Raw genomic sequence first — 12229 nt, forward strand, 5'->3', positions numbered from 1 at the left:
TGCTGATGGAGATTGTGAGGAGATGTTGTTGCCAATCTGAAATGACTGTTGTCTACAAGTGAGGAAATCCAATTGCGCAAGGAGGTATTGAGGCCAAGGCTTTGAAGCTTATTGATCAGTTTTGAGGGGGTGATGGTATTGAATGCTTTACTTTATTGTCGCCAAACGATTGATACTAGAGTGTACCATCACAGCAATATTTTATTCTGCGCTTCACACTCCCTGGATTACAAATCGATAGTAAATATTAAAAATTTAAATTATAAATCATAAATAGAAAAGGCAAAGTAAGGTAGTGCAGAAAAAACCGAGAGGCAGGCCCGGATATTTGGAGGGTACGGCCCAGATCCGGGTCAGGATCCCTTCAGCAGTCTTATCACAGTTGGAAAGAAGCTGTTCCCAAATCTGGCCGTACGAGTCTTCAAGCTCCTGAGCCTTCTCCCGGAGGGAAGAGGGACAAACTGTGTGTTGGCTGGGTGGGTCATGTCCTTGATTATCCTAGCAGCACTGCTCCGACTGTGTGTGGTGTAAAGTGAGTCCAAGGACGGAAGATTGGTTTGTGTGATACACGGCACTGTGTTGACGATCTTCTACAGCTTCTTCCGGTCTTGGACAGGACAACTTCCATACCAGGTTGTGATGCACCTTAGAAGAATGCTTTCTACAGTGCATCTATAAAAATTAGTGAGGGTCTTAGGGGACAGGCCAAATTTCTTTAGCTTTCTCGGAAGTAAAGGCACTGGTGGGCCTTCTTGGCAGTGGACCCTGCTGGTTGGACCAAGTCAGGTCATTTGTGATATTGACCCCGAGGAACTTAAAGCTTTTGACCTGTTCCACTTGCGCACCACTGATGTAAATAGGGTCGTGTGGTCCGCTACTCCTTCTGAAGTCAACAACCAATTCCTTTGTCTTGCTGATGTTGAGGGATAGGTTATTGTCTTTGCACCATGCCACCAGGTTCTTAATTTCCTCTCTGTACTCAAACTCATCATTACCCGAGATACGGCCTACAATTGTTGTGTCATCAGCAAACTTATATATTCAGTTTGATGGAAACTTGGCTGCACAATCATGGGTGTACAGTGAGTACAGCAGAGGGCTGAGTACACAGCCTTGTGGGACACCGGTGCTCAGAGTGATTGTAGAGGAGAGCTTGTCCCCTATTTTTACAGCCTGGGTCCTGTCTGTGAGGAAGTTGAAGATCCAGCTGCAGGTCTGAGTGCTAAGGCCCAGGTTCCGGAGCTGAGGAATCAGTTTATTTGGAATGATGGTATTAAAGGCATTGAAGGAATATTAAAGGAATACTGAACTGTAGTTGATAAAGAGCATCCTGATGTGTGCACCTTTGCTGTCCAGATGTTCCAGGGTTGAGTGAAGAGCTAAAGAGATGGCATCTACTGTGGACCTGTTGCTCCAGTTGGTAAATGGGAGCAGAGTCAAGTCACTCCTCAGGCAGTAGTTGATGTGTTTCATCGCCAACCTGTCAAAACATTTTATCACTGTGAATGTAAGTGATGATAGTCATTGACGCAGATTACCACGTTCTTCTTAAGCACCGGTATAATTTTGGATGCTGTCAGTGCTCGAGGACCTGAGTGAGGGGAGATTTGATAGAGGTATACAAAATTATGAGGGATACAGATAGGGTAAATGCAAGCAGGCTTTTTCTAGAGTAACACACACAAAATATCGATATGTGTAACTAGGGGGCTGTGCACAATCCGGATTTGATGGAGACAGCTGTGAAGCGCAGAAGAACATCTGGAGTAACTTCTGAAATGCCCGCTTCGCTGCCGCCACTACTGTGTGATTGAGAATCTCCGGAGACGAAGGCCCCAAATCTTCGGCTTTGCGTATCGCCTGTTGCCGGGGCCGGGGTCGAAAGACTCGGCAGAGATGGTGCTCGGTGCATCGGTATCGGAGAGCCGGTCGGAGGCTCAGAGTTTTTCGGCCGGACTTGGAGTCGGACTGTGGTCGGATGTTTCCGGGATGCTGCATCGGCAAGTTGGCGGCGCTGGAGGTTTACCGTCTGCGTGAGATGATAGGACTTTCGAGAGACTCTGAGATTTCTACCATGCCATGGTCTGTTCTTATCAAATTACGGTATTGGTTTGCACTGTTGTAACTATATGTTATAATTATGTGGTTTTTGTTAGTTTTTAAGTCGGTTTGTCATGTGTTTTCGTGATATCATTCTGGAAAAACATTTTTATCATTTCTTAATGCATGCATTACTACATGACAATAAAAGGGGACTGCGTGTCCTCATAGTCATAATCATAAATGCTGGAAGAACTCAGCAGGTCGGGCAGCATCTATGGAGAGGAATAAACAGTCAACTTTTCGGGCTGAGAACCTTCTTCAGGACTGGAAAGAAAAGGAGCAGAGCCAGAATAAGGTGGTAAGGGGAAGGGACTCATTACAGGCTGGCAGACACCGACCTTGTGCGAGACTGGACCTAGAGGTCATGGGATAAGGGTGAAATGTGAAATGTTTAAGAGGATCCTGGGGGGGGAGGGGGACTTCTTCACTCAAGAGGGTGGTAAGTGTGGAAGGAGCTGCCAGTGGAAGTGATAAATGTGGGTTGGATTGCAGCAATTAACATAAGTTTGAATAAGTAGTGGATGGGAGGGGTAAGGATGACTATGATTCCAGCAGTGGGGTGATGGGACCAGGCACGATAATAGCTCGGCACAGACTAGATGGGCTGAATAGCCTGTTTTGTGCTGTGTTGTTCTATGATTGCCTCACATTAGAACAAAATGATATCACAGCACGACAGTCTCCTATCAAAAACACAGATTCACCACGTGCTTTACAGTGCACTTGGGGTCCACATCCATAGATCGCACGAAGTTGCCATGCAAGCTGATAGGGTGGTCAAGAAGGCGTACTGTGTGTTGGACTTCATTAGTCAGGGCACTGGGTTCAAGAGCCACGAGGTAATGTTGCAGCTCTTTAAAACCCTGGTTAGACCACACTTGTGTTCAGTTCTGGTTGCCTCATTATAGGAAGGATGTGGAAGTTTTAGAGAGGGTGCAGAGGAGATTTACCAGGATGCTGCCTGGATTAGAGAGGGTGCAGAGGAGATTTACCAGGTTGCTGCCTGGATTAGAGAGGGTGCAGAGGAGATTTACCAGGATGCTGCCTGGATTAGAGAGGGTGCAGAGGAGATTTACCAGGATGCTGCCTGGATTAGAGAGGATACAGAGGAGATTTACCAGGATGCTGCCTGGATTAGAGAGGCTGCAGAGGAGATTTACCAGGATGCTGCCTGGATTAGAGAGGATACAGAGGAGATTTACCAGGATGCTGCCTGGATTAGAGAGGCTGCAGAGGAGATTTACCAGGATGCTGCCTGGATTAGAGAGGATACAGAGGAGATTTACCAGGATGCTGCCTGGATTAGAGAGCATGTCTTATTAGTATAGGTTCAGCGAGCTAGGGCTCTCTTCTTTGAAGTAAAGGAAGATGAGAGGTGATTTGATAGAGGTGTACAAGATAGTAAGAGGCACAGAGTGGACAGCCAAAGACTTTTTCCCAGGACGGAAATGGCAGATACAAGGGAGGATAACTTGAAGGTGAAAGTATAGGGGGATGTTCGAGGCATGTTTCTTTCATCAGAGAGAGAGTGGTGTGTGCGTAGAATGCCCTGCTGGCGTAGTGGAAGAGGAAGGTACATTAGGAGCATTTAAGAAGCTCTTAGATAGGCACATAGATGAAAGAAAAATGGAGGCCTAGAAGGGTTAGATTGATCTTAGAATAGTTTAAAAGGTCAGCACAACATCATGGACCGAAGGGCCTGTAGTGTTCTATGTTCTACAACCTACGTATCCGGAACAGAAACGAGTGTTACTATCACTCGCCATTATAGGACAACTGCCCCATGTCCGAGTCAGAGAACATAGGTGATATCCCTATTCAGATCCCACAGCATCAGAAGGTGACTGCTCGTGACAAGGATCAGACTATAACGTACACACACACCATCAGAATCACAAACTGTCCCAACATGACAGACCCTCATCCAGTAACACGAGGGTCATAATACCTGAGAGGATCAGAGCTGTAGGGCACAGCAGCAGCCCTTCCAAAACACACCAGATCCCATTTGACCCCTGTGCCCACAGTGGGACCATGTCCTTCTGTACATCTTACACTCACACATCTCTAGTTGGTCATTCTTTGCCATTTACAGTTTTTCTGAAATTCTGTTCTATTTCTTTATTTTCCTGTAGATGCCCGCAAGAAAACAACCTCTAGATAGTAAATAGTTCCTTAAGGTTGTTATAGCCGGGGGTGGTAATGGGGACAAGCTCCTACTATCTATTGAATGTTCCCAATGCTTCTCAAATGGGCAATGACAATGACAACCGACCCAGCTCCTGGCCTTCACATTTGGGTACTACGCCCAGCAGAACCATTTCTTCTGACAGGAGAAGGGGAAAGGTGGGTCACTGGCACTTTAAAACATAGAAAATAGGTGCAGGAGTAGGCCATTCGGCCCTTCGAGCCTGCACTGCCATTCAGTACGATCATGGCTGATCATCCAACTCAGAACCCTGTACCTGCCTTCTCTCCATACCCCCGATCCCTTTAGCCACAAGGGCCATATCTAACTCCCTCTTAAATATAGCCAATGAACTGGCCTCAACTGTTTCCTGTGGCAGAGAATTCCACAGATTCACCACTCTCAGTGTGAAGTTTTTCCTCATCTCGGTCCTAAAAGGCTTCCCCTTTATCCTCAAACTGTGACCCCTCGTTCTCGGCAGAAGGGGCATGTCAGCCATGGCTGGTAGCCCATCTAGGAGAAGGAAAACTCTGATCTCAAACCTCTGCTACCTTGCAGCTGTATCCACCCACGGGGAAGCTTCGGGAGTAAAACCAGAGGGGAAAATCCGGAGCTGGACTCCCTAAGGCAGTCCTACATTGAGATCAAACTGACTGGCAACTCCTGCGACACTGCCAGTGCCAAACTGCATTGGTCTCTGCCATTCCTCTGGGTTCGTCAGATGTGTGGAGAGGGGGAGCTTGATACATTGGGCAACAGCTCGCTCTCCATATCGTACTGACCAGGATTGTGTATCTAGACAGCCAGGACACAACATCCATGGCTGACCCTGACTGACGGAGGCCTCAAAGGTAGTATATGGTGATATACACATACATACTTCGATAATAAATTTATTTTGAACTTTATATCTCACCTATGCAAGGTCTGTTAAACATACTGACTGTATCTGATCCAGCACCTACTCAGGCAGTCAGTTCCTGATATCAGCCTCCCTCTGTGTAAAAAAAAAACACACACACCTCTCAGATTCCCATTCAAACTCCTTCCCTTACACCTACGCCCACCCGATACGATTATCACGCAAAAATACTTTGGCTCCCTGTGCCTCTCATAATCGTATATACTTCTATCAAGTCCGCCTTCAATCTCCTTTGCTCCAGGGAACGTGACATTCTCAAACAGAACACAAGGAGTGTGTGTGCTCTCCCTGTGTGACCACAGGGGTTTAGTCCGAGTCTCCCGCTTTTCTCTCACATTCCAAAGACAGGGTCAGGGTTAGTGAGCTGTGAGCTCGCGATGTTGCGCACTAAAAGCACGGCAAAGCCTGCGGGCTGCCCCCAGCACATCCTCGAACCATGATGGTCACTGACACAAACGGCGCATCTCACTGGACAGGCGACAATTAAAGCCAATTTTTTAAAATCTGGAAACAAGCTGAGCCCGTCACTGAAATCCTCTGGCCCCGGCGACGTCTCACCGTATTTCCTCAGGATTCCCTCCCCGTGCCAGCAACAGTCCAGCAGCAGAACCACACAGCGTCATCAAGGCTTAAAAAGATTAAAGATGAGCTTTGTTTGTCACATGTACATCGCAGCACCGAAACACACAGTGAGATGCCTCATTTGTGTCAAGTCAAACCAGCAAGGATTGGGCTGGGGGCAGCCCATAAGTGTTGCCACACTCCCGGTGCCAACATCGCATGCCCACAACTCACTACCCCTAACCCATGCACCTTTGGAGTGTGGGAGGAAACCAGAGCACCTGGAGGAAACTCACACAAACATGCAAACTCATGTCAGGCAGCAGCAGGAACTGAACCCCGATCGGTGCCCGCAGGCACCGTAAAAGGGCTACACTAACCGCTGTGTAACCACCTCGAGCATAATTATCCCATAAAATAACAAAGCAATGGTGACAAAGTACTCCAACCAAATATTCAAGGACCATTGTGCACTAGGGTTACACAATATCAGTGTATCACAAAAACACCTTATCATTCTCATATCAGGACTGCAGAGGAAGGGGTCAGAAAGTTCTTACTCGGGCTTCTGTCCTCTTCCTTTCTGGTCCTGATGAAGGGTCTCGGCCTGAAATACCATCTGCTCATTCCTCTCCACAGATGCTGCCTGACCTGCTGAGTTCCTCCAGCTTCTGGTGAGAGTTGCTCAAGAATTACTATCACAGAGGTTCCTGAAGGTTGTTACAGGTAAGCTCCCACGACCTATTAAATGCGCCCAATGGCGTGCATCTCAAACAGCCTCTGACAACCACGTGCAGCTCCTGGCCTTCACATGTAGCTATGAAGCCCAGCAGAACTATTTCTACTGACTGGAGAAGGGGCAAAAGTGGTTAACTGGCACCTTAGAATCAGTTGCTTTGGGCAGGTGGGGCTCATCAGCCATTGTTGGCAGATCATTTAGGAGATGGATCTCAAACCTCCACTGCCTTGTGGCTATACCCACTCATGGGGAAGGCTTTGGGGGTAAACAGTTAGTAAACTTTAAGGCAGGTAGTCCTACGTTGAGTTCAACTCTGACTGGCAACTCCTGGTGCCAAACAGTATCAGTCTCTGCTGTGACTTTGGATTCATGAGCTGTGTGGAGAGGGGGAGCCTGGGACACAGGCAACAGCCTGCTCCCCGTATCATACTGCCCCGGCTGGTGTATCACAGACAGCTGGGATGCAGCATCCATGGTCGATCCCAACCAGTGAAGGACCTTACGACATGTGACATAAAGCATTTAATAGGGAGTGGGAGCTTATCCCCACCTCCCCCCACCCCCGGCTATAACAGTAAGGACGTCACATGTACATCAAAGCACAAGGTGAAGTGTCGTTGTGTCAGCGACCAACACAGTCTGAGGAGTGTGCGGGGGGCGGCAGCCCGTTAGTGTCGCCGTGTTTCTGGCGCCAACATAGCGCGCCCACAGCTCACTGACCCCCAGCCGTACGTGTCCGGAACGTGGAGCTCCCGGAGGGCCCACACGGCCACCCAGGGAAAATACAACCGGCTCACAGACGGCAGCACGAATCAAAGCCCGATCGGTTATTGTCGGCACCGTGAACCGATTGAACCAACCGCTGCGCTACCGTGCCTCCCGCGATACGAACACAACACTTCATAGAAAGACAGTCAGGCATTACATGGTGGCGTAAGTAAGGGGAGAACACAGTCAGAGCACTGAAAAGTGTTTCAGGGAGACGGAGTTGCTGTGGGACCTCACTGTGTTTTCCTGCATTTGGACAATTGCCAGAATTTGAATCACACTATGACGCTGGTTACAATCCTTCACTAGTTCCACAGGTTCAGCAGAGATGGTAGTGCACTTGGGTCTCCACGGTTTTAGATTATAATCTTGCACTGGCATCACACGATATCCATGATTTGTTTCTGACATATGCAGTGAAATGCCCATTTGCGTTAACACCCAACACCACCTCGCGACGTGCTGGGGGGGGCAGCCCGCAGGTTCCCGCGCACATCCACCGCGTTTGTCAGAGTAACAACAACAACCCGACTTCCAGCGGCCTACAGGTCAACATCACAGGTTGGCATCCCACGTGAGGGTGGCCTCCCTCCGCAACATTATACACTGCTTCCTCCCCAGCCTGGCAGTAGATCAGTTTCTACCCCGGGGGTCAAGTCTGACCCTGGGTCCCTTGTGCCAGTGATCCTAACCCTAACACCACACACCCTCTCCTCCTCATCTCCACACCCCCCTTCGCCGCCTCCTTCCCCACTCCTCCCCAATCCATCTCTCCCCACCCTCAGTACCTCACACACCCCTTCACCTCCTCCCCCAATCCCTGTCTCTCCCCACCCTCAGTACCTCACGCGCTCCTCCACAATCTGAACACCCTCCCCACAGTTCCCTTTCTCCCCTACCCCTCCCTCTGGACCCACCCCCTCTCCTTCCTCCACCACACTACCCCTCCATTTCCCTTCCTTCCCCCCTCCATCAGCAACCCTTTTGCTGTCTTCCACTCCTCCCCCTGTATCATCTCTTCCCTTCCTTTTCCACCTTTCTCTCTCTCCCTCCTCTATCGCTCCTCCCTCTAACCCTTAACTCACACCCTCCCTACCCCCCTCCCTCAACCTCCACTCCTACCAATTCAGTCTCCCACCCCCTCCCTCTCCCGCCCACCTTCCCCCTCAGCTGCCAGCCCTCCCTCTCCCTCCTCCATCACCTCCCCCTCACCGCCCACCCCCACCCCCAGCCTCCCTCCCACACAACCCCCCCGTGTCACCGCTCGCTGCCCCCCACCCCGTGTCACCCCTTGCCCCCCCACCCCGTGTCACCCCTCACCGCCCCCACCCCGTGTCACCCCTCGCTCCCCCCCACCCCGTGTCACCCCTCACCGCCCCCACCCCGTGTCACCCCTCACCGCCCCCACCCCGTGTCACCCCTCGCTCCCCCCCACCCCGTGTCACCCCTCGCTCCCCCCCACCCCGTGTCACCCCTTGCCCCCCCACCCCGTGTCACCCCTCACCGCCCCCACCCCGTGTCACCCCTCGCTCCCCCCCACCCCGTGTCACCCCTCACCGCCCCCACCCCGTGTCACCCCACACCGCCCCCACCCCGTGTCACCCCTCGCTCCCCCCCACCCCGTGTCACCCCTCACCGCCCCCACCCCGTGTCACCCCTCGCTCCCCCCACCCCGTGTCACCCCTCACCGCCCCCACCCCGTGTCACCCCTCACCGCCCCCACCCCGTGTCACCCCTCGCTCCCCCCACCCCGTGTCACCCCTCACCGCCCCCACCCCGTGTCACCCCTCACCGCCCCCACCCCGTGTCACCCCTCGCTCCCCCCCACCCCGTGTCACCCCTCACCGCCCCCACCCCGTGTCACCCCTCGCTCCCCCCCACCCCGTGTCACCCCTCACCGCCCCCACCCCGTGTCACCCCTCACCGCCCCCACCCCGTGTCACCCCTCGCTCCCCCCCACCCCGTGTCACCCCTCACCTCCCCCACCCCACTCACCGTCGTCCTGCCGCGGCGGCAGTTTGACCGGGTTCTCCAGCAGCGACTTGAGGACTCCGTGCGTCGCCGGCACGAACCGGGAGTTGAGGGCGACCGGGACCGGGCGGGACATCTCCGGGCGGCTCCGTTCGCGGGGGCTCGGTCGTGTGGGGGACGGACAGCGGCGGCTCTGCACTCGGCTGGAGATCCCCTCAGTCCTCGCCCATCCGCTCCCCCCAAGAAAAACCCTTACGTCAAGGACCTGGGGTGGAATATTCTGCTTCTCTCTCTCTCTATCCAGCTCCCTCTCTCTCTCCTGCACTAAGCGGCTCTGCCAGCGAGCGAACACATTGACGCTTCTCTCTCCCCTGCAGAAAATCCAAGTCATGTGAATGAGGCGGAGTTGACCCACTTTTGGCCAATCGCTCGGCGCCGCTCGCTGTAAACTTCTGCCTTTCGCCGCCGCTCACATTGGTCACCATGTGCGCCCTCCCGGCTCCGCAAAGCCCCCGTGGCCCTGGGCGCTGCGGTCCGAGCTCACCCCGGCGACAGACCTCTTCCCGCTCGCTCACCCACTCGGGAGAGGCGCCCTGATCGCACACATTGCCGGCGTGAGGTCCTGTTGTGAGCGCCTACGAAACGTCGTCTGTTTATTCCCTCTCCGTAGACGCTGCCTGACCTGCTGAGTTCCTCAGCATTTTGTGTGTGTTACCCCCGATTTCCAGTGCCGCAGGCTTCCAGATGTCTTGGACAATGTCTCCCATCCACTACATAATGTACTGGCTGGGCACAGGAGTACATTCAGCCAGAGACTCATTCCACCGAGATGCAACACAGAGCGTCATAGGAAGTCATTCCTGCCTGTGGCCATCAAACTTTACAACTCCTCCCTTGGAGGGTCAGACACCCTGAGCCAATAGGCTGGTCCTGGATTTATTTCATAATTTACTGGCATAATTTACATATTACTATTTAACTATTTATGGTTTTATTACTATTTATTATTTATGGTGCAACTGTAACGAAAAATAATTTCCCCTGGGATCAATAAAGTATGACTATTATTTCAGAATCTGAAGGGCAGGAGAGAGGTGGAAAAGCTGCAGGGCTGAGGAGGGAATCTAATAGAGGGGACTGGACCATAGAAGGAGACAAAGGGGAGGTGATAGGCAGGTGAGGAAGGGGTGAAAAGGTAACGGGGAATTGAAAAAAAGAGGGAAGGGCAGGGGGAATAAATTATCAGAAGTTGGAGAAATCAATGTTTGAACCGTCAGGTTGGAGGCTACTCAGACAGAATATGAGGTGTTGCTCCTCCAACCTGAGTGTGGCCTCATTGTGGCAGCAGTAGAGACTATGGATAGACATGTCAGAATGGAATGGGAATTGAAAGACATCCTGGTCCAGGAAGTGGAATTGGAATGGGTGACCAGCAGGAGATCCTGCCTTTTGTGGTTGCCCAGATGAAGAGATGTTGGGCAAGTGAGAGTGAGATAAGATAAGGGTTTGGAACTGGTGAGTTCGGATAGACTTGATGTACCAAGTTCAAGTTTATTGTCATTCAGCCGTCCACACGTACACCGCCAGCCGTCTATATACATACCATCAAATGTCCACACGCACACTGTCAGGTGTCCACACATACACTGCCAGACATCCACATGAGGTCCAATCAGCGTCGGGAGCAGGGCACTTCACAGAGGTTACCTGCAGGTTGGCGAAGCTGGTATAAAAGCAGAGCTTTGCAGGTGTTCGGGCATTCCAGAGGTCCAATCAGCGTCGGGAGCAGGGCACTGCAAATTAAATAAGAGTACAGAAGGGACAAACGGGGCGGCTATTGTTGTGAGTAGACCAGCGGTGAGAGTGGGAGCATCAGGCTTTGACTCAAGGCTTCGACGAGAAGTGGCTGAGGCCAAAGAAACAGGTAAGAAGGGTAGGTATTTCCTTTTGTTATTGCTGGTGTGGTCTTGGTTGCCCATTGTACAGTGCAGGCAGGATGGCAGATATGGCAGTAGAATTCTCCACCTGTAGGATGTGGGAATTCATGGAATCTAATGGTCTCCCTGAAGACTACATCTGCAGGAAGTGCCAGCTCGTGAAAGACCTCATTAATGAGCTGGAGTTGGATGAATTTAGGATCATCTGGGAGGCAGAGCAATTCATAGAAACAACTTTTGAGCTGATGGTTACACCCAGAGTGCAGAATTCGGGGAGTAGAGGGGTTGACACCAAGAGAGGTAAAGGGAGAAAGAAGTCAGTGCAGGGTTCCCCTGTGTCCATTCCCCTCAGCAACAGGTTTATCCCTTTGGATACTGATGAGGGGGATGACCTATCTGGGCAAGGCAGCAGCAGCCAGACCAATAGCACTGTGGTCGGCTCTGAGCCTCAGAAGGGTAGGGTGAAGTCAGGCGGAGCGATAGTCATAGGGGACTTAATAGTTAGAGGGACAGATAGGAGGTTCTGCGGCAGCAAAAGAGACGCTAGGATAGTGTGTTTCCTCCTGGGTGATAGGGTCCAGGATGTCTCTGAGTCGTTGTAGAATATTCTTGAAGGGGAGGGCCAGCAGCCGGAGGTTATGGTACATGTTGGTACCAATGACGTAGGCAAGAGAGGGGTGGAGGTTCTGCGCAGTAAGTTTAGGGAGTTAGGAAAAAGGCTGAAGAGCAGGATCTCCAAGGTGGTAACCTCTAGGTTACTCCCAGTGCCACGAGCTAGTGAAGGTCAGAACAGGAAGACAGCGCAGATGAATGAGTGGCTGAGGAGATGGTGCAGGAAAGGGTTTCAAGTTCTTAGATCATTGGAACCTTTTCTGGGGAATTGCTGATCTGTACAAATGGGACGGGTTGCACCTGAACTGGAGGGGAACCAATATCCTGGGAGGGAGGTTTGCTAATGCTGTTGGGGAGGGTTTAAGCTAGATTTGCATGGGGATGGGAACAGAAGTGAAGAGGCAAAGGACGGGGCAGTTGGCGCACAA

General features: G+C 51.7%; 1 protein-coding gene across 2 annotated transcripts in view; it reads right to left on the reverse strand.

Moving 5' to 3' along the window:
- The window catches only part of hlfa (HLF transcription factor, PAR bZIP family member a), a 57773-nt gene extending 48040 nt beyond the window's left edge, over window positions 1-9733 (reverse strand). The window contains exon 1 of one of the 2 annotated variants that reach the window (XM_063030682.1): window positions 9277-9733. In XM_063030682.1, the coding sequence (XP_062886752.1) occupies window positions 9277-9643 (367 nt within the window). In that variant the 5' untranslated portion in view covers window positions 9644-9733. The remainder of the gene's footprint in view (window positions 1-9276) is intronic. The other variant, XM_063030680.1, reaches the window with a different exon arrangement.
- Between the last annotated feature and the right edge of the window lie 2496 nt (window positions 9734-12229).

This window comes from Mobula hypostoma, chromosome 22 (assembly GCF_963921235.1).
Source record: "Mobula hypostoma chromosome 22, sMobHyp1.1, whole genome shotgun sequence".
Classification (NCBI taxonomy): domain Eukaryota; kingdom Metazoa; phylum Chordata; class Chondrichthyes; order Myliobatiformes; family Myliobatidae; genus Mobula; species Mobula hypostoma.